The sequence below is a fragment of the Sorghum bicolor genome, chromosome 9 (assembly GCF_000003195.3).
Source record: "Sorghum bicolor cultivar BTx623 chromosome 9, Sorghum_bicolor_NCBIv3, whole genome shotgun sequence".
NCBI classification, from domain to species: Eukaryota; Viridiplantae; Streptophyta; class Magnoliopsida; order Poales; family Poaceae; genus Sorghum; species Sorghum bicolor.
This window is the reverse complement of record NC_012878.2, coordinates 56448413-56470395: the sequence shown is the minus strand read 5'-3', so window position 1 is coordinate 56470395 and position 21983 is coordinate 56448413. Positions and strand designations below refer to the sequence as shown.

At 45.1% G+C, this 21983-nt stretch overlaps 2 protein-coding genes across 4 annotated transcripts; one reads left to right on the top strand and one right to left on the bottom strand.

Annotated features, from left to right (window-relative positions):
- LOC8061114 (lipid phosphate phosphatase 2) lies at window positions 1240-5589 on the top strand. 3 transcript variants are annotated; one of them, XM_021447172.1, is made up of 8 exons: window positions 1240-1426; window positions 1695-1945; window positions 2070-2157; window positions 2281-2390; window positions 2485-2578; window positions 2711-2899; window positions 3327-3386; window positions 4926-5589. In XM_021447172.1, exons 2-8 carry the CDS (start codon window positions 1715-1717, stop codon window positions 5105-5107), a joined length of 954 nt encoding a protein of 317 aa, XP_021302847.1. In that variant the 5' UTR covers window positions 1240-1426; window positions 1695-1714; the 3' UTR covers window positions 5108-5589. The 3 variants fall into 3 exon arrangements, with proteins under 3 accessions (XP_021302847.1, XP_002441474.1, XP_021302846.1); XM_002441429.2 differs by having other exon boundaries at window positions 1240-1945; XM_021447171.1 differs by lacking the exon at window positions 1240-1426 and having other exon boundaries at window positions 1433-1945; window positions 2488-2578.
- LOC8061113 (AP2/ERF and B3 domain-containing protein Os05g0549800) lies at window positions 12867-14615 on the bottom strand. The gene has a single exon (XM_021447047.1). It carries the CDS (start codon window positions 14440-14442, stop codon window positions 13216-13218), a length of 1227 nt encoding a protein of 408 aa, XP_021302722.1. The 5' UTR covers window positions 14443-14615; the 3' UTR covers window positions 12867-13215.

The following is a 21983-nucleotide window of genomic DNA, read 5'->3' as shown; positions in this document are numbered from 1 at the left end:
GATCAGGTAGAACAAGAATTATAATGGCAAATTTCAGAATAGGTGAATTGTAATGGCATATCTCCAAAGTTGAAGAATTGTAATGGCTAGGATAAAAAAAAACCAATCTAATATACTTTGCTTTAGATTTCTTATTTTTGAGTGTGCTCTTTACGAAATCTTCTAAAAATGGGTGTGTGTGATCGTGAGTTTTCAGAGTCCAAATATTTTGTATTAAAAAAGGTAAAAGCTATCCCTCACACGTGTGATTTGAGTATTTCCTTCACTTGAATTTTTCTATCCAATCTAAGGATGCCATGTGGTCATCATCTCCAAGTTCAGCGGCCTTAGAAGGAGCTCAGGGAGAGGCAGGCTAGCGAGGTGGAGACAGCGACCGAGCAATTAGGGGAGCCTGTTCGTTTGTCTTATAAGTCGTATTTTTTCTGCTAGCCAACAATATTTTTCTCTCACGATAAATCAGCGAACAGTATTTTCAGTCATAATCTCTATAGTGATGAAGGAGATGGCTAGGTCAGGTTGGGGCGGGAGCGCCCATAGCCGGAGCTTGCCGTGGAAGCCGAAGATCTCGGAGGGGAAGGAGGTCGCCGCAGCCATGGAGCTCCGACGAAACCCTAGTGCGGCCATGGCAGGGCGGTGGGCTGCAGCGGGAGTGAGGAGAAAGATAAACAGTGATTCGTTGGGGGAAGATTGAACAATAATTCGTGTGATGCATCGCTCAAGTGAGATACAGACAGACTAAAAAGAAATACTAGATTGCTGTAAATCTTCTTGTACCCGCATAGGAATAGCGTAGTGATAGGTTCTTTTGGTGAGACGACAAGGCCTGTAATCACCGATGCAGTATCCCCTTTGCTAGGGACTTGCCGACTTGGTGCAATATAAACACGCACCTAGTCGCGCGTTCCTCGGAGTAGAGACGATTACACCAACGCTCATTGCCCTCCGATCATGCACTTTGCAATCGGGTCACTATTGTCGATCCAGTAGTCCCGTACAGGAGACGGCATCAGCTTATGAAACCCGTGCGGCCGTGCCGTCCTTTTCAGATTCTCTGAACGTTGTTTGGACCTTGTTTAGTTCTATTTTTTTTTTTTTGCAAAATGGATACGGTAACATTTTCGTTTGCATTTGACAAATATTATCCAATCATATATTAACTAGGCTCAAAAGATTTGTCTCGCAAATTATAAGTCAAAAGATTTTCGCCAATCATATATAAACGCATTATATGTACTCCCATCTTGTAATCAGTCTGTAGTCAGTACAGCTGATCTGTTCATCTTTGCTGTCGACCCGTCGTGCAGAGCAGGAGGATCGGATCGGAGGAGGTCGTCTCGTCGCGGACGCCGAGGCCGTTGACCTCTGCCTCTGCCTCTGCAGCTGCAGCCTGCAGGACGCAACACGCAACGCCTCTCCTGTCTCCTCTGTGAGTACTGCGCGTTCAATTCCATCCCCATCCGTGCCGTCTCTCTCCCCTGAGCTTGACATGTCCGGATCACGGCGGTTGCAACAACCTGCCGCGCCAACAAGCTGCTGCTGCTGCTGCTGCTCCGTCTCCTAACCGGCAGTTGCAGCTGCCATGTCCAGCGGCCCGCCTCCGCCTTGATTTCTTCAACTGTCATCCTGTCCTGACTCCTGTCCATGCGATGGCGCGATCGTTCGCTAACCGTCTCGTTCTTGGATTGCCATGGCAGAGCCGGACCAGCCGGAGGAGATGCCGCCGCCGGCGGCCATCCGCCTGGGGCCTCCGCACCCGTACCTGAAGACGCACGGGGGCAAGGTCGCGAGGCTGCACGGGTTCGACTGGGCCGTGCTGCTGCTCCTCGTCGCCGCCGACGTCGGGCTCAACCTCATCGAGCCGTTCCACCGCTTCGTCGGCGAGGACATGCTCACCGACCTCCGGTATCCGTTGAAGAGCAACACCGTGCCCGTCTGGGCCGTGCCGGTACATACTACAGTACCACACACACACAGCTAGCCTTCAATCCCTGCGACAGAACTTTCAGAATTACTCATCAGTGGTGGATTAATTAGTAAAAAGATTGCTGCTTTGGAATTAAACCGCGCAGATATACGCGGTGATCGGCCCGATCGTCGTCTTCGTCGGGGTGTACCTGAAGAGGAGGAACGTGTACGACATGCACCACGCCATTCTAGGCAAGCTCTTCAGTTTGTTTCAGCTGCTGTTTCTGCTACATGCCTGCCAGCCAGGTGTGTGTTGTTCGTCAGGCTCTTCTGACTTGTGGGTCGGTTTCATGTGGTGTGTGGATACCTGAGCAGGGCTTCTGTTCTCCGTGCTCATCACCGGCGTCCTCACCGACGCGATCAAGGACGGCGTCGGCCGGCCGCGCCCCAACTTCTTCTGGCGATGCTTCCCTGACGGAGTGCCGGTGAGTTCTCTGTTCTGCCTTGCTCTTGATTATCACCGGCCAGTTCACCACACCGTGCGCTGAAAATGAGTGATTCGAGCCGCCTCCGTTTCAGAAGTACGACAACTTCACTAGAGGAGTCCTATGCGACGGCGTCGCCAGTGTGATCAAAGAAGGGCACAAGAGCTTCCCAAGTGGCCATTCTTCGTGTAAGTGACCATACCTGTCCACTTGCAGCTGCAGGCTGCAGCTCTGAAACCCAGACATTCATTCAGCAGCCTGCTGACTGATACTGAACATACATTTTCCCCTCATGTCCGACCTCCATTATTCTGTTCCAGGGTCCTTTGCTGGGCTAGGCTTCCTGTCGTGGTACCTGGCGGGCAAGGTCAAGGTGTTCGACCGGCGCGGCCACGTGGCCAAGCTCTGCGTCGTCGTCCTGCCGCTGCTGCTGGCGGCGATGGTGGCGGTGTCGCGGGTGGACGACTACTGGCACCACTGGCAGGACGTGTTTGCCGGTGGGATTCTTGGTACGTACTAGGCACTTGCACTTGCCGGTTTCAACTGCCTGATACCTACTAGAGTACTTGTCTACTACCGTCCATCTGGTTGCCAACTACGGAGTACGCTTCTCGTCTGAATATAGATCTCAGCTGAGGCCAGCGACGAAGCCAGCAGGGGGCATAGGGGCTCCAGCCCCCCTACCGCTCCTGGTCTAGTGGAATTTTTAGTGCTCTCTTTCTAATTTTAGACACAAATTTATAAGATAGGGTGGGCTGAACACTTTATTTTTTAGATATATTTTATGAATTTTATCATTAATCTATATTTACGAGGAGTAATAGTAGAGCTAAGTTGATGTAGAACTTTTGTTCAGCTTCTTCTGAATTTTTTTTGGCTTCGTCCCTGGCTGAGGCTCATGCGCTCGTTTGGTGTGGTGTGGTGTTGCCCCTGCAGGGTTGGTGGTGGCGTCCTTCTGCTACCTGCAGTTTTTCCCACCGCCATCTGGTGAACAAGGTACGTACGCGGCATCGTATTGGTGCATGTGCAGTTGCTACACGAACGACAATCCAGCCTGCGTTGTTTATTTCGAGCATAATTACAGCGCTCACATACACATTAAATACTTAGCAGCTAATAAGTTTGAAGCTTGAAAATTTAATTCATAAGGCAGGCTGCAACAAGATTCACCATAAATTAAGCTAAGTAAATACATATTGAAGATACGTGAAGCCATGAGGTGCTAGGGGGGAGGGGGGAGGGAGAGCAGTACTGATATTGTTAAAAAAATGTAGATAATTGATAATCTATCATAGCTAAAGATAGATTGCAGAGTATGTGTTAATATGGCATTAAATTTTTTTACATCAATGAATGCAACATTAATACAAAAGTTATGCATGTAAATTTTGTCTCAAGGGGTGAACATAGGAGTAATGGCTCTTAGGGGCTCGTCTTCCTTCTTCCTCCGCCCCCTCTTCTTCTTTATCTCTTTTTCTTCTCTCTTCCCCTCTCTTCTACCTCTCTATTAACTCCATCGAGTTTTGGCGAGTAGGAGGGCTTGAGCCCCCATAGTCCCTACACTAGCTAGGTCCACCCCTGCATGTACCATTTGCTGTGAGGGCCTCTTTGGTTACTCATTACATGCATCTATGCACAATCAATGGACCGCGACATTGTGTCAAAATGATTTGATGCCATTTTTTAGATCAAAGGTATTGCCTGGCTTTATTGAAAGCTTATCAAACACAAAAGATTGAGTATTAGGGTTTCCGGTTTTACATTCAGACACACATAGTTTCTTCTAGAACTCCAACCAGCTTCCTAGCTAAAACTCGACCAAAAGATTATTCGATGCCATTTTGGTTAATTCATGATGATGTAGCTTTAATTTCCCTGTTGCATGTGTAACCTGTGCACTCTAGGTTATGTTGTCACTATAATCTACTGATGTGTTACACCTTATGCACATATGCCGCTAGGTCACAATGCCATCAGTTGTCCACCAATGCTTCAAATTGGAAAATAAAGAAAGAAATATAACATAGACAAAATAATTTGTTTAGTTATAGTACTAAACACAAACTTTTAATAATTGTTACATTTACTGAGATTTTACATGCTATTTGGTAGAAGCGTTGGTAACAAAAATGTAATGGATTTAGAGCTAGGGATATTACCGCAAGTCAATCGATTTGAACTATTATTATTTTCGTTTGCGTTACTGTAGAGCAAACCAAACACTGCCTTATCCATACATGAGTAAGGATCGATGGGCTGGTTTGTCTAAAAAGTAAAAGAGAAGAAATGTGCAAGGGAAAAAACCAAAACGTTTTTGTTTATCTGAGATTAATTAGGTATATGGGCTGAAATAGGCCCAGTTCTTTTCTTTAAGAAAAAGACCCAATTTCTTGGAGCAGGCCTGATGCCATAATGGGCCAAAGTGTGCTCTGCAGTCCATCTATGATGTCTTTTTCCAAGATTTTTTTCTTCTCTTTTATTTACACAAGAGTAGGTACAAGACTAGTTGGCTGATGTGAGCCCGTGCAATTGCAGGATTTTGGCCCCATGCGTACTTTGAGCACATTCATAACCCTGAATGCGAGGGCCAAGCGCACTCAACAACAAACTCGAACCACCACCGATCCTTGTCCACCAGAGAGCCTGTTGCAGTGGAGATGAGCACCACGAGCCAAGAAGCATTAGATTCCATGGAAGAAGGACGCAGAGATCAGTGACATATACTACGTTTTTGCTCTCGCTTGATTGATAGATGTTCTAGGTGCTATTTGTGTCGTCCTGTAAAGGTAGGTAGGTGAAGTAGAATGAAGAGATTTTCGTCCACCACAATGTTCATATATGTTCGAGGTAGTACGATGATGATGGTGGTGGTCACAGTCTCACAGTGCGTCTGCATGATTAGCACGACGGAAGCATGCTGGCGCCACATTAAGATTCCTGTGTCGTCGATGGATGAGCACATCTCACCTAGTAGTAATTATATGATTGCCAGATGAGTATAAAAGGTGGTGATATCCTCCATATTTTCCTCATGGTTCAGTCAGTCACATGCTGGGTGTTTCATCAGTAAAGACAGCTGGTGGGCACGCTGCGGCATGACACAGATGGCATTGGCATATATACTGTACTCTATCACTGTATGATTATATAGTACTACATGTCTAGGTTCAGTGAAGATCGTCCGTTCGCTTCTTTTTCAGTCGTATTTTTTTCTACCGGCCAGCAGTATTTTTCTCTCATAATAAATCAACCAATAGTAATTACAAGACTCTGTCTAGGAAGCGTACGAGTATAATGAATGCCACAGCTGTTTGTGACTTGTGTTCAGCTACAGATTAATTGTAATAAAAGAATTACAGCTCGTGTGTTTTGACTTGCACAGCCACTCAGCCACTGTAAAGGATCAATCCATCTGTATCATCGTGATTTTGTACGCCAGAGACGACTTGATTAGTCCAAGACTTTGAGTCTACCGCTACTGGACAGTCGTACACGGAGATGTGAAATGTTGTGAATTCACCCGGCCGTGCCGTGCCGTTGGAAAGGCTAGCTCCTGAAAACTCTGCATGGAGTATGGCCGTATGGGAAACAATCAGTTTGGACACATGCAGGTGAAGACTTCTGAGATCACGCACAGCCTCCTAGCTCTCACATATGTTGCTTTTGCTCCCTTCTTCCACGTGATTTCCCTTTGGTTTTTCCTGGGCGAAATCATTCCCAGCTTTCCCTAGCTAGTACTCTATCTCCGTCATCTCTGCCTGCTATGCGATTCAGACAATATTCAGGTGATAAACGTTTCCTTCCAGCAACCCCAACCAGATTACACCCCTCCGATCCACAACAGACGATGATCAGCAGAAATTCACCGAAACATAACCCCCAACCAGGTCATGATGCATGGTCAAAGAGACACACATGGGTCCTGTGGCTGTTCAAACAGTAGCAATCCAGCAGAGGTTTGAACACACGGTGATAAGGTTTGAATGGAGAGAACCAGTCTGCTGTTGCCGCGCATGCAACTTGGCTGCTGTTATGGACTGGTGGTGTGTGCTAGCTCCATCGTCGCCCACATGCAAGCAGAGAAAAATCATGCAGAGCTGATCTGAACCTGACACGGTGACTTGACTGTTACCTTTCTTTGCCCCCAAGGCTGCGCAACGTCCCTGCAGAAACTTCCGTCTCATGTCCGGGTGAGCGGTGACGAGTCGGTGATGCTAGCGTCTGCCGTCAACGGGTGCCATTTGAACTCTAGTGGAAATTGGCGCTCAACTGTATGCTCAGCGTAATGTAATGACCATCAGTATTTATGCACTTTGTATATGCCGGCAGAGATCACTCCCTGAAACTGGATATTTCAAATGTATAGCAAGTCACTAGCTAAGTAAGCTATATATTACAATTTCTAGTGGTAACGACAAATTTTACGTCGTCAGACATATCGAAGTTTGCGTGAGCTTTACATGCTCCCTTATTTGCTTGCAGTGTCAGGGATTATCTTTGGCGACATCAAGTTGCACTGCACTCTCGCTCAAGCTTCAGAAGCAAGAAGGCAATGATTCCTCGCTCCATTTTGTCCCATTTGGGGACCGACCTCTGGATCAAGCGATTTAACGGCGAAATGACGGCACGAGATATAAATTAAGATAAGCACACGTACTTACTTGGTCACCATCTTCTCCTAATAAGGTCCTACCTGTCAGTCAGTCTCCTAATAAGTAACAGTCGTTGTCTTGCTTGAGCTCTCTGAACTCTCTGACCGGCACCTGATGCCATAGTAGCTAACTTGTTCAAGCAGCAGAGCATCCAGACAGGACAACGCGGCCAGCACATGGGTTTAGAGTTTGGACCAACCATCCAGTTGGCTGGATCGGAATGGATGGAATAGTGTGGAGATGGCTACCCATACATTTGAAAAGTACTAAATTTTTTACTCTCAAATCTTCAGGTCCATCCTTCCTTGCTTGGGTGTGGCTGGATCGCTTGTGTTGTATAGTACCCAAGATGCCTGTTACTGTAGGCAGATACCACTGGATTTGTTTACGACTCTGAAGTCTCAACCGACGACCTGAATTATTTCTTTAGGTTAGAAAAAAAGAACGTACAGTAGTGTGGTAGCTGTGTGCCTCTGTGGCTATTCCAGTATTCCTTACCATGTGTCATATCATGGTTACTAGATCAGAGTAGCTAGCTAGCAGAACATATCTGCAGGGCGGCAACAGAGTTCTCTGAAGATGACAGGCACAATGCAGCTATAGATCCTGCTGACGGTCTCATGGTTATCAGTAAACAGCAAACTGAAGTGTATGGTTAACTGAAAAAGTCATCTCGTTGGACTTGGCAACCATGCATGTTGCTTTTGAGGTACTATTGTTTTTTACCTGCCTATAGCGCACTGAGATTGGAAGAGAGCTGCTATCAGACATGTGGATTCCGTCATCTGTTGTTATATCAGCTTGAGGGTCATGCATTATACTTATTCTTTTCTTCTGAAGATTAGTGCTACAAATAGGTCCTGAGCACTGGCTGATAGTTGGACTAAGCTCGGTTCTGATGCGCTAAGCATGGGCTTATATATCTATCTATATCCAGTTGACGTTTGCCTAGCACCCACCAATGGCATGTCATGTTCTCCCAGCTTACAAAACACACGTAGTTATCCATCCTCCCCCATCAGTATTTTAAAACTTCCAGTGACATCGTCGGTGGCAAAGTGGCACATGATGTATTTTTACCGCGTCTTTCCCGTGCTCCCCAAGCACCAGCAAAATATTTACTCCAACTTGCTGTTGGCTTGTTGCATGCACATAGGTCCAACTTCAACTACAGTTTATTAGTATTTATAGATACTCCTAACAAGCTATAGGGGTATATATAAGTAGTAAAACTAGTGTTGCTTCTTGATGCGGTCAAAGACCGGGTCAAGGGGTCGTAATAAGTTTTACCGTGCCTTAATAAATCTCCCTGTCGATCGAGATAGTAACTTTTTTCTTCTCCAGGGATTCACATTTTAACAGTGACGACCCGGACCCGGTAACCGTTGACTCCAAGCCGCCGACGACATTAAACACACGGCGGCAGCAAGCAGTGCAGATGCAGACAAGGTTGAACAACTCAGTGGAGCAGGAGCACACCACACGGGTTTCTCGGCATGGACAATTGGATATGGCCAATGAGCTTTAGCAGGAGATCCAGGCGTACATACGTCGAGAGATGACGATCGAGACCGATCGAAAACCAAACGACGAAAACGACCTAAAACCGATGCAAAGTCGCTGGGTCATCAGCCAGCGCGCGGAGGGCACCAGGTCGGTCGTCACTCGTCAGGGCACCGCCAAGTCGCCAACGAACGCCGCGCCGGCGGGTTGACTCGTGATCAATAGCCCGCTGTGCCTGCTGCCTGCCACCGTCGATCGAGCGTCGTCGTCTCCATCGATCCACTCCCGTCCGGCCAGACCAGATGGGCTTGGCCGGCGCTAGCTGCTGCTTCACTTGCATTGACTCCCTCGACCAACGAGTGCTGGAGCCTGGAGTGCAACCGCGGCCGCGCCTTGCAGATGTGTGTGTGTGGCTGTGGCTGTGACTCCGACAAGCCGCCGCAGGAACTGTTGCGAGATTAGCTGCAGGTGGTCACTGGCCGGCGTGCAGACTGCATAGAGAGGTAGTACAGGAGTAGGTGGAAGGTCCTGGCTTTGTCAACGGTCGCAGAAGTCGGGCCGTCTCTGTCTCTGATCTGAGGCTGAGCTGCCTGCTGTGCTGTCTCTGACTACTACGTTGAGCGAGTCTCCTGAGACTCTCGCTCGCTCGCTCGCTCGCTCGCTCTCCGCTGGAAGTCTGTGTGTGTGCCCACTGCCCACTGCCCACCCATACTCTGTCTGTCTGTCGGTGTGTGCCGCTGTGCAAAAGGTGTCGCTGGCGAGCGAGCTAATTTTGCTGTACAGTACCTCTCGATCTCCACTCATCAGCGCCGCCGAGAAGGATTATATTCCAACGGGAAACAGTGTCTGGTCCGGCCGGGGTGTAGCTCATCTCATCAGTCGTCGATCAGGATCAGGATTAGGTGGCAGGCCAGACCAGATTGCGGCCGGAGGCCATGATGAGTTGACGCCTACACATACTGCTTCCTGCTTGCTACATGTGGGAACGAATTCTCTGGATCAGCTTTTCGTCAGCAGGAGAGATCGACTAGTAGCTGCCAATGCATCGTTAAAATGGCTGATTTATTGGAAAAGAAAAAACATTACTAAATGGCTGACTGCTGGCTATTAAACTTTTTTTTCTCTATAATATTGGATAACTTTAGAATAATTTAGCTTAGGATAAACTCAAAAATACTTATATTGAGGTTGATTAAGTAAGTTAGGTCTTATTAGGTAGAGCTTCACTCCCTAATTCTTAATTCTAACTCTTCTTTTCTTTGGTGAAGTGACTCATACTATTTAGAATTCACTCCATAATACTCCTTCCATCGTGAAACATCTGGATTTCCGAGTTTATCCCAACTCAAGTTATTCTGAGTTTAACCTGATTTCTAGATAAAACACTGGCATCTAGCACATATAGTAAAGTATGAAAACTGTAAATTATAATAGACCTAATCATGGGTATTTGGGCGCTGTAAATATTAAGTTTTTTTATAATATTTTCTAAATTTAGAATAATTTGGCTTAGAACAAATTCAAAAATACTTTTATTTTGAGATAGAGGGAGTAAGTGAATTAAGTCCCGTTTGAATCTCCCTAGAAAAATAACATTGGGGGGGGGGGGGGGCAACAAACAATTGTATTCTACAATTGCTGATTCTAGAATGCAGCTATCTACCCAAACACTGCTATTTAAAGATTTTCACTATGCAAAAACAATAATCACTATATGAGGATAAGATCCAAAGAAACCTCACCGTATCTTCAATCTAAAATCCAGACTTTACATCATTATCTAGAGAATCATTGTGAGAATGAGATCCAAACAAATGCTTATTTTCTTATTAATTAGTTAGCTTAGGCATCTAGGGGTTAGTTGCTTGCACAACAATGAGACCTTAGTTTTACTTAGAGCCATTGTGAATTTGCTTTATGTAGTTTCCATATTCCATATATGATAATTGGTGTCAAGTTGCTAGCCATTACTTTGACCATTGATAGTAGCTCCCTCTATCCACATATATAAAGGCTTTTGGGATTCTTAGGAAAAATAAGCAAGGATGGAAAATTCTTTATACCCATCATTAAAGCAACCGGGCCAACTTTTGATTGCCAAGCTCTTGACCGGATATTGAGAAATCCTTATATCTGTGGATGGTATAGGGGTTATTTTCATATTCATGGACGAATGTAGTATAAAATGTATAGAAAACTTTGTAGAATTATATAATGTTTTGAAGACAAATCTAACCATATCATTTGTAAGTTCAATCAGAATGATTAAAGAGACATTGATGTCTCAAGTTTAAGCTTGTGTAGCTATATGTACGAAACTCAAATGATTTCTTAATTATATATAAAAATGAAACCAAGTCTACACCGAAACCAAGATAGAAAGATTTATGATAGGTAGATGATAGGAGAGAGAAGATAGATGATTGAATAAAATTTTATTTGTAGAAACTATTCATTGAAGATATAGTTTCTATGAGTAATGTTCATATCTCTATCTGATATTAAAGAGCGAAGAACTTTTTTTTTTGCCTACTTTTGTATTCCCCAAAATACCCTTTATTCATTGTTTGTTTTGTCCTTCTTTTACTTTTTGAACAGCCCTCGTGTCCTCGGTATGTCGTACGCGACCTAGACTTAAGACATATTCTCATGTATGAGTTAGAATATAAGTCGCGTCCAGGAATATAGAGAGGTCAATTCTGAGATGTATTGGGTTTAATACATGAACATGTATGGATATAGAGACTAGCTATCCCATAGTTTTAATTATAGTTGGGAGTTGGGACTGGCCTGATATATAACTGATAAGATCTAATTAAGCAAGCTAATTAAACAGAGCATCCAATCTTGTCTTGGTTAGCTTGACGGAAAATTAAGCGCGCGCGTGTGCATACGGTGCACCACGTCATGTTGGGCATCTGCGGATTATGGTATCGTCGTACGAATTGAAGCAGCAGTACGCCAGTACGGCGTGCCTTCTCGGCCGGCCGTCTTTTTCTCGAAGAGACGTGTAGCCTCGTCTGCTGCTGCACAGATGGCGGCCCTAGTTTATCTGTTTGTCGATCAGGATCGGAGCAGTCGGTGAAGGAAGCGCTAGCAGTATGGAATTTACCTCGTCTCTATCCGGCCGGTCTAAAACCGTTGAACATTGCTCGTGTCTGTTCCCACTGGAATTTACCTCGCATCTGTCTACAAATAAAGATAAGATAGATATGTATAGATGCATGACCACCGAACCATTGTTTGTTTTCAACTAATAATAATATTGCTTTATATATATACATGTACAGCTATCAACCGTAGTACCTGCATTCTCTAGAAACCGGCGTCCTTCGTGTTCCCAGATGATGCCATGCGACTGTGTACGTTTTCTCCATACCCATGTTCTGTCAATTTTCTCGATCAAAAAGTCCCCCAAACAGCTAAACTTTCCGTTGCTTTCCCGGCCGGCGGCCTGCCAGTGGTGTGTAGTCTCAGCCTCTCAGGATAGCAAGATTCACAAGAAAGACATCTATCCACTGATCATCACCTTATTAACACTGTCGTCCGGCGATGACCTGAAAATTCGCAAACATTACATCGTCCCCACTGATCATGCATATGCATGTGTTGTGATATGCAAAAGATAAGCTTGAAGAGAGGACCATTAGCAAGGGGCACATATGTAGAGAATATATATATAGGCTAGGCCACCATGAACTTTTGAACGAACTTTGCTGAAAAATGACGACGAATGCAAGCACATGTGTATACGCCCTTCAATTCAAAACAGTTTGTTATTGTTTGTTCTCAGAGGTAGATATGATTCTTCTCTGTTGGTATTATTGGGGACCTTTATCTGGCTAGCTAGCTAGTAGCTAGCTGTATATCAGATCATCATCTCCCCTGTGAAATAACGTATATGTCATTCATTATTCCACTTTTTATATTTTTTCCCGGGACATATGTCGATCGATCGTATCACATCACACTGTGGAGATATATCATCAGGTGCATGCATACATGCAATTATGGGGCACCTCCCTCTCCCTTTCCTTTTCCACGCTGGGATTGGGATCAGATAACTCCAGGAGCCTTTTGCACTTCAGGTGATACATGCAATGCATCTGGGTGCAGGTCCAGCACACACCCATCACATCTTAACCGCATGAAAGCGCCACAACAAGGGAGTCAAATTTGCAGCACATCATATATATCCTATGTTGGAGCGGAGTAGCAGCAGCATATATGATTACATCCATCCACAGCTTTTTCTCCAATCAATCTCTACATATATATACAAAAGGCACATAGCTAGAACGAGAAGCTCTTGAAGAGGAAGTGAGATGAGTTCCAAACATTGCTTCTTATGGCATGCATGTAATAATCTCCATGGCTTCTTTTTTTCATTAGTATACACTTGCCACTCAAAAAAACACATGCTGTTTAGCTAGCTAATAATTTACGGCAGATAGATCGTTATGCGAGAGATTAGGACAGGTACAAAGATAAGAAGAAACTAAACAAAATGAACAATCCAAGGATGAGGAGATCAGATGAAGGTTTAAGCATGCAAGAGCTTAGCACCAAGCTACTAGCTAGCTACCATACCACCATGCATCTGTCATCCGAGCGAAGCAAGCAAGATCGATCGAGGAGGGTTGGAGAGCAAAAACGTTAGCTAATAGTAGCTAGGTCAGCGCGAAGTATATGCATTGCTTCTTGAAAACCATGTGTACTGGAGTACACGCGGCGATGGCGTCCCTAGCTCTCTTGTTCGCCATGGCAATCTCCTCCTGCTCCGGCGCCGCCACCACTGCTGGCCCTGGCCTCGGTGTCGTGAGCAAGTCCACGCCAAAAAGCCTCACCGCTTTCACGGGGGAAGGTGCGGCCGTGGTCGTCGTCGCGTTGACGAAGGATGCTGCCGTGGTAGTAGTCTTGGGCCGGAGCTTGCAGTCGATGAAGAACTGCTGCTTGCCGCCGGCGGAACGGTAGAACCCGACGGCGTCGCCGGCGTGGAGCCCCTTCTCCTTGACGAAGCGGCTCCACCCCTTGGTCAGCACGTAGCTCTGGCTGCTGTTCCAGTACGAGTACCGGAACCTCCACACCTTCCCGGTGGCGTCCTCGAAGTTGAGGAGCACGCCCTTGCACTCGCCGCCGACGACCGCAGCGGCGGCCGCCGGGAGCTGCAGCGGGAAGTGCTTCTCCGCGTGCTGCTTCGGTATCACCAGCCGGTTCAGCTTCCCCACGTCGCTCGGCGTCACCGTCTTGTCGAAGAGGTGCTCGCGCGCCGTGACCGCCGTGGGCGACGACGACGAGGCGGCGGGGTTATTATTCTTGGCCGGCGGCGGCGAGGCCGCCGGGGACGCTGCGGCGAAGGCGCGCCTGTTCTGCGCGAGCTCCTCACCGTAGGTGTGCTTGCGGAGCATGTCGACGACCTCGGCCTTGGTCCGGGACGCGAGGAACCGGAGCTCCACGGCGGCCTCCGGGTCGGACTCGGCCAGCGGGCGGAAGTTGGTGACGGCGTCGCGTCCCCGGAACCGCTGCGCGGCGACGTCGTAGGCGCGCGCGGCCTCGGCCTCGCCCGTGAACGTGCCGAGCCACACGCGCTGGTGCCGCTCGTAGATCTGCGCGCCCCACCGCCCGTTGGGCTGCGGCACCACGCCCTTGTACTTGGACGACGGCAGCTTCCCGTTCCCGCTGACCACGCCGCAGCCTCCGGTGGCGCGCCCCGCGCCGCCCGAGCCGGAGTCTGCCTCGGCGCCCGGCTCCGCCGCGTCCATCACCGCGCTGGCGCCGCTGCCCACGCGCTGTAGCGGCTTGCCGCCGGTCGCCGCAGCCGGAGCCGGCGCCGGGTTCTTGTTGCCCGTGGACGCGCCGCTGCTCGCGTCGTCCAGCAGGCAGCTCGTGCTGTCCATCCGATCACTACACCCACCACGCGAAAGGGAGATGCTTTGGGGAAGATTCAGTTCAAGGAGGGGAGGAAATATGGTGAGGGGGAGGACAAGTGAAGGGTGTGTGCGTGTGATATATAGTGGGGGAAGGTCAGGTGTGCCATAACACTAACACTAAACCAGCAACAACACTTCTCATCACTCCATATATATACTAAAGTATACATGGGCATATGTTTTTTTGTTGTGTTCTAGTATTGAATAACAATATATGGCTTTTTTTTAGAGCATGATAATTTTTTGATGGGCTGATTATTAGTTAACTAGTATAATGCCTGTGCTAACGTTACGGGTTTTTTCTAGATATGATGATATGTGTGTGATGGCCTCATGCATGGTTGTATGTGTATACCTCATGGGCTTGTGTTGGTGTGGGTCAACTCAAAGTGAAGATGATGTGATGGTGGCATGGTGCACCCCAGTGGCCATGCATACATGGATCTCAATGATATTACCAGTGTAATTATCTTTGCCATTTTTGTTTTCATTATATTTCTTTTTTGAGAGAGCTGAGATTTCCTCAAAATTTTTGTGTGTACATGCTTGGCTTCTGATGTGTTGTTCAAGCATTTGGGAGGAAAAGTAAAAGAAAGCCTGGAATATATCTCTCTCTAGATTTTAGTGCTGCTAGCTATAGTCATGTTTGGCGTTTTTATGCTCCTGCAACTGCAGGTGCAGCAGCAGGTCTTCGTGATGGTAAATGGTGATCGTGACGGCGTGGTAGAATTTTCAGGACTTTCTAGAGAATGGATATGCATCAATCGCTGCGTCAAACAGTGCTCTTGACTCCAAGATTTTACCTCAATATTCACTGTGTACACATATTGGCTTTGACTCAATTACCCGAAATGCCCCTCTTTGCCTTTTGTTGTTTTTTCCATGAGACTACAGCTCTAACGTTACCAACCATTACATTTTCTTTTTTTAGTCAATAACTGCTGACCTTCAAACTTCTATTTAAATGTAAAATATTTCTGTTGTTTTTCTTATTATGCATGTATCGAAGCAATGAGATATGTGACAGGAGTGATAATGCATTAATAATATCAAATGTAAAATATTAGATGATGAGCTCTATTTAAAGTAATAATAAAGTATATATAATTGAAAAAATGATGGTCATTGCTGGTTTGAAGCCCTGATAGTGAGTATGACACTATCACTGCTGGTTTGTTGTGATCCCTCATGCAATGCAAGTAAGGATGGAGATAGACCTTCAAATAGATATCCGCGGTTCTACTAAATGAACTAAATATACAATTTCTTTCCTTTTTTTTCATTTAGTTCATTTAGTTACATTAGAGAAGAACCGTGGGTACCCGTTTGGAGCACTGTCTCAATCTTTAAATGCAAGCAGCTGACTTAGTACGGGCTTTGATACACGGAGAGGTCAAAATCAGTGCATACGAATGAAGTATTGGGATGGAGTGAAGAGAGATCAGAGATGGCTTTGGTGTCTAGCCTCTTGTTTTTGACGTACAAATGGTCCCAGTTTGGCATCTTTAATTCATCATCTAGCTAAGCAAGCCCATCTATTTTTCTTTTTTTGTGAAATGGATATGTATGTATGTAGACATACATGGTTAATTAGTTTACAAATAAATTAGTAGACACATCATCAATATATTAACTACTAGTAATGATGGATCATGCTCACTGGCCTTACTTAAATATGGTCAATGATCCGTCCAATAGGACATACAATACATATTATATATATATATATATATATATATATATATATATATATATATATATATATATATATATATATATATATATATATTCTCTCCCACATGATGCTAGCTAGCTTGAACTGAAGTCGGCTCACAGCATTGGATTTTAGCATGCATAATACCAAGTGTTGTTTCAACAAATATGCGTGGATCTATGCATCTTCACATAATTCAGAGCTAGTTGACAAATGACAAGTCATAAAGCAGCAGATAGCTCAGCCGCAAGTTGGCCGGTTCAGGATATTCAGTTTCAGCGTGCGCGCTAGCTGGACTGATACATATATTACACATACACAAGAAGATAAACACTAGCAGCAGGTAACACAGAATTTAATCTAGTCAGTTTGACATTGCTGTTGATGATGTGGTTGACCGATTGTACGTGCCGCTATCGATCGATCATATCGCTGATTAATTAAGAATAAGTAAATTTAGTTGTATGGTCGTCGAAGAAGACGACTTGGTACACGCCTTGCAACATCTTACAGCTCACGGAGTTTCAGCCACTATTGTGTGCAATGGGCTTTAATTTCTTTGCAACGGTTTTGCTATTTAATGCTTGCTGTTCCACCACCTTTTCTTTCATGCAAAATAGTCCCTCAAGTCACATTTTGGATGTAGACATGTGCATGATCCGCAAATTAACTACAACTTTGGTAGACTATTATTATTTTTTGTTATTGTAACATATACATATCTGTAAAATGTATCAACTATATATATTATTGCAAAACAACTAACTAAAGATATCTACTCGTATACTCCTCCGTTCCAAATTATAAGCTGTTTTTGTTTTTTCTTATATATATATTTTGCTATGTATTTAGATATATGTTATACCTAGATATATAGCAAAACTAATGTACGAATAAAATTAAAACAACTTATAAATTAGAACATTGGTGTATTTAAAAATATCTGAACTCATAACAATGCAATTTGTAGTCAAGCTTAAAGTCTGATCACGTGTCTTTGGGAACATCCACTAAAAATGGTATGCGTAGTAGAATGAGTTAATTTCGGAATGAAACACATTTATTTGATGAGGTTTGAAAGTTCAGAGGATAGAAATATTCAGTTTTATAGTTTAGGGATATAGTGTTCTACCTAAATAGTTTGAGGAGTTATGTAGATTTCAATCTTATTGTTAAAAAACCTTGATTGGGAGAGTACTTTGGGAACACATGGAGATGCTCTAAGCTCGGCCAATGAGGCGTCAACAGGTGTGCGTGGGTACGCGATCGTCGCTGATGAACAGTGGAGTAGTGGCAATCAAAGTGGAGCCGTGGAGAGTGACGACCGAGGTCCACACGCCAATGATTGTCCATGTACGCGCGCGGGCAGCACAACCCCGGCGGGGTCGTGCTGGCGAGACGCCGAGACACGAAGCGAAACAGAGCAGCAGAGGCACTCCGATCCCCTTGCCGCGCCACGTCGGCGCCGTGAGGGCGACGTGCGCCATGCGGCGGATGGGAAAGCGAAGCCGGCCGGCCGCCGAGGGCCACAGCGGGTGGCTGGCTGGCTGGCATGGGGGGCGCTGCGGCTGCGGGGTCCGGGGCCGAGGACGGGGAAGGGGAGGCAGGCGCGCGCGGCCGCGGCGTGGTGTTCACATGAAGTGTGGACCAGAGGAGCAGCCGGCTCGGCTATCATCTCCTCTGTGCGCGTCAGATGCATCCCCCCCGGCCTCTGCCTGGACAGCGGCGTGCAGCTGTATCGCCAACAGCAACAGTGGCCGTAGCCATTGCTTATTACTAGCTCGGTGTGCCCCTGCCCGTCGTCGACCGTAACCATGTTGGTGCATCTCAATCTCCATCGGATCCATCCCCATCCATCTCCGGCAGGCTCCACCCCTGCCAGCTGCCACCGCTGCCATGCCAATGCATCTCTCTCTTGCACTGCGCTGCCATGAACATGTCCGCTGATACTCATTTATTACGAGAGAAAAACACAGCTGACTGTTCTTATTTATTATGGAAAAAAAAATACGGCTGACTCGACAGAAAAATTATAACTTATAAGATAAGTGAACTGCACTCCCTCTCTTCTCAAAAGAACATAATTATAGGATTTATGCAAGCTAAACTAGCTCAATTTTGACTAAACTTTTAGTGAATCCATGTACATAACCTAGTCAACAATAGGATTAAGGTTACTCGGAAAATTTGCATATGAGAGTGCTCTTGAAGATAAAGATTTTTCCAATGGTTCTTAAAAGAAGGAGTGATAAAAAAATGGATTTCCAATAGTAGTAAGACTTGTTAGTTTTTTAGCAAATCTGAAACTATCTGACACTTGTTTTCCTGATTGTCATTATACCCGTTTCTTTTGATGTTATGTGTTTGTTTTGTTATTTGACATCAAATTTACCAAGCAACACGAACCATCTTTTCAATAGTTGGTCAAAATTAGAAGCTCGCAGACATGTATAATCATCTTATATTAGTTGGGCAATATGGATTATGAGGAACGACGGTGCGATATTTGAAAATGTAACCGAAACAAATTTACAGGTTCACTGGCTATGATTTTGGCCTCTATTGCACGCTCAAATGAAGGCAAGGTACTGATTCTTGAGGCTTGCATCGCTACTACATTTGAGAACCATGCAGTTCTTTGCGTCGAACTTTATTTTTGAACTTGTAATAAGTTTATGTTCTCTAGGTGTGTGTTGTTACAAATTACAATAAGTCCAGACCGATGCTTCAATTCTATTCTTCTTAGAAGAAAGGTACGTCAAAGCTGAAGAATTTTTAAATATCTCCAACTAGATTCATTATGAAGATATAATTACTTTAATGATACTTATATTATATCATAGATATTCTTCATATCTTTGTATATAACTTTCATAAATAAATCGTTTGACTTTCTTTTATGGACGGATGTACTATGTGCAAACGATTGAACTATGCATCGAAACCCTCTCGAAATCTTCTCTATTTGCAACCATGCGATTTCGATAATTTTTAATGAATTCTGCTTAATTGGTACTAGCTAGCATGCATTATACCCTTTTTTTTTAAAAAAAAGAAAGCAGAGAACATTTTGTCTGAGCTACTAGCTCTTCTCTTACATATTACTCCGATCCTATTAGTAAAGCGGCTGTGTGGGTCATCAGCAGGTGCTGGATAGCGGCCGTATATTAGCTTTCCGTAAAGTGGTGCCTGCCTGCTGCATGTACGTGCGAGTGATCGACGATGTCGATCGGATACGGAGATTAACTAGTTTAATCGTGATCATCTCTGCGATAGATAGATGTGGGTGGTTAAGGGCATCAGATCGATCATGTGGTACATATATATATATCTGCGCGTGGCTGACGCCAGCGCTTTCCTATTTCGCGTGTGCACTGACAGGGCCAGTTCCAGCAACACCACTGGATTTGCGTTCGCACGCAAGCACACGGCCTCCTTTTTATCCATTTTTATTTTATTATACATACGCGTCGATCGGTGACCTCGGCCTTGTTTAGTTCACGTCAAAAACCAAAAATTTTCAAAATTCTTCGTCACATCGAATCTTACGACATATGTATAGAGTATTAAATATAGACAAAAATAAAAACTAATTACACAGTTTAACTGTAGAGCACGAAATGAATCTTTTAAACCTAGTTACTCTATAATTGAATAATGTTTGTCAAATAAAAATGAAAGTGCTACCGTTCCGAAAACTGGAACTAAACAAGGCTCTCATCACACAAGCCCCAAGTTGTCGTTCTTCACTCTTTTTTTTTCTTCCTCGAACAAGGCGGCAGCACAAAAGACACACAGAGAGAGAAGGAGATTTCTGGTATGACACGTATCTACGTACAACTTGCTTTGCTTGCCGACTGTTTAGTTTTGGATGGAGCAAACAAGAGGCCGGTGCTGGAGCATAAAATATTGCACGTACTTATATTAGCACACACGGCCATCTATCCTTATCTGTCTCGGTGCCGGCGGGCGTGCGTTCGTGTACAACCAGGTCCTGCACACACACCTTTCTCTGATTCTTTCCACGGGTGTTCACTTAACTATATTTATGCCTTCACCACACACACCTTTATTTTCCCCCCTTTTGTTTGTTCTTATTACTACTAATTAATAGGGAAAATTTACTAGTGGACACTAAAATTTACTGATAAATACTTAAAATTAATAGAGCAATTTGCTGAAAGAACTCTTGTTACTGACAATTATATTGTTAGACATAGCGCCCGTTATTTTATTCATTTTCTACTGGTTGAGGAGAGAGAGGTGGGAAAATGTCATTCTTACTCATGCCTCTTTCTTCTTCCTCTCTCTCTCTCTTATATTTTTTTCTGTGTTGGGGAGGTGGGTCACTATATGATGGCTAGCGGTGCTGTGGCTGTGGCGCCGAAGTGGCGTCGCGAGTGGGCAGGGGGTGGCTTCGATGGCGGGGCTACTCCAGAGGGACAAACAGGGTCAGTTAGGGCACACTAGAGGGACACACAGGGCCGAGCCGCGCTAGTGGTGACAACAGTGGTGGTGGCGCTTAGTATAGGCACTCAGAAAGGAGCGCGTGGAAGCTTCTAGCTCTAGCCTTCTCTTGCCTCCTCCAAACCTCCCCCAGCCTAGGCGTCCTCGCTCTCGCCTTCCTCAGTCGCAATGCAAAGCCACCGCCGCCAGGAAGCTGTTGTGGCCGCTGTGGGCACACGCGGGCAGGTTGTTGTGGGTCGGCAGTGGCGGAGCCAGAATTGTAAACTTGGGTATTCCTACTTCCACAAAGTTAATCTATAGGTTGAAAATATACTCAATTGTACTGCAAGTTAGCAAATTTAAATTAATATTTGCTTTCTAGAATATAGACTTCTAATTGAAATGCTAGTTTTTTTACATGTTTTGAGCTCAAATATGCAAAATACTATATATTATAGCATTATATATTTATATATATATATAAGTACATACATATATTTACATAAAAGTGTAGTAAAATACTGGGAATACCCCTAGATCCGCCACGGGTGCCTATGGACGCGGCTAGGCTGACACTGCCTGCTCACCGGCTACTACTCACCACCGTTGCGCCTTCTCCCTTGGCCCCGCCAGGCTGCTGTTGCTGTGTCGCCTCTCCACCATCAACGAGTGCTCCCGTCGTGTCGGGCTGCTCGGCCGACGCACCCTCCCCTACGGCGGTGTTGCTCTACTCTCCCGTCGTTGCTGCTTCCTCCCCTCCTTGCTGTTGATCTACTCTCTAGGCCAGGATTGAGTGCATAGGTGAAAGAAAAGGAGAGGGAGAGGGAAAGAAAAAAGTGGCAAAAAGGATATTTTACCGTTGTTATCTCTCCTCTATTGGTAAAAATAAATAAAATAAGCAACACGGTGTCTAGCAACAATTGCCAGCAATGAGTGTTTTTCAGCAAATAGCACCATTTTAGGTGTCCGGCAAACGACCTCTACTTTCAGTATCCGCTAGCAAATATTTTCCCTAATTGATAACACACATCATTATCGCGATCATCTTTATTGTGTGTGTGCGTGCGATCGACATACATATATATTCCTCCGACGCATCCTATACGATGAACTCGATCGAAATCACGTCTCGTTGACACGTAATTAATTCTAGTAATCCAGATTAGGCACGCGCACACGCACATATCTGTCGTATCATATCACACCAAAAGAGATCGATTCCGTCATCGCGAGTGCCTTTTCAATATAGGACTTTCTATATAGTTCTATCCAGTCAGCAAGTGCTTGCTTACTCATCGTATCATGGATCGTCCTTGGGTTAGTAGTTAGTTAATTTACATGCATATGT

What these genes read in the sequence shown, in the direction of transcription:
- LOC8061114 (XM_002441429.2), top strand. Translation starts at nt 1,688, where the DNA reads ATGGCAGAGCCGGACCAGCCGGAGGAGATGCCGCCGCCGGCGGCCATC. An exon ending in TGCCCGTCTGGGCCGTGCCG is followed by an intron (nt 1,946 to 2,069) that starts GTACATACTACA and finishes TAAACCGCGCAG; the next exon opens with ATATACGCGGTGATCGGCCC. An exon ending in CCCAAGTGGCCATTCTTCGT is followed by an intron (nt 2,579 to 2,710) that starts GTAAGTGACCAT and finishes ATTCTGTTCCAG; the next exon opens with GGTCCTTTGCTGGGCTAGGC.
- LOC8061113 (XM_021447047.1), bottom strand. Translation starts at nt 14,442, where the DNA reads ATGGACAGCACGAGCTGCCTGCTGGACGACGCGAGCAGCGGCGCGTCC.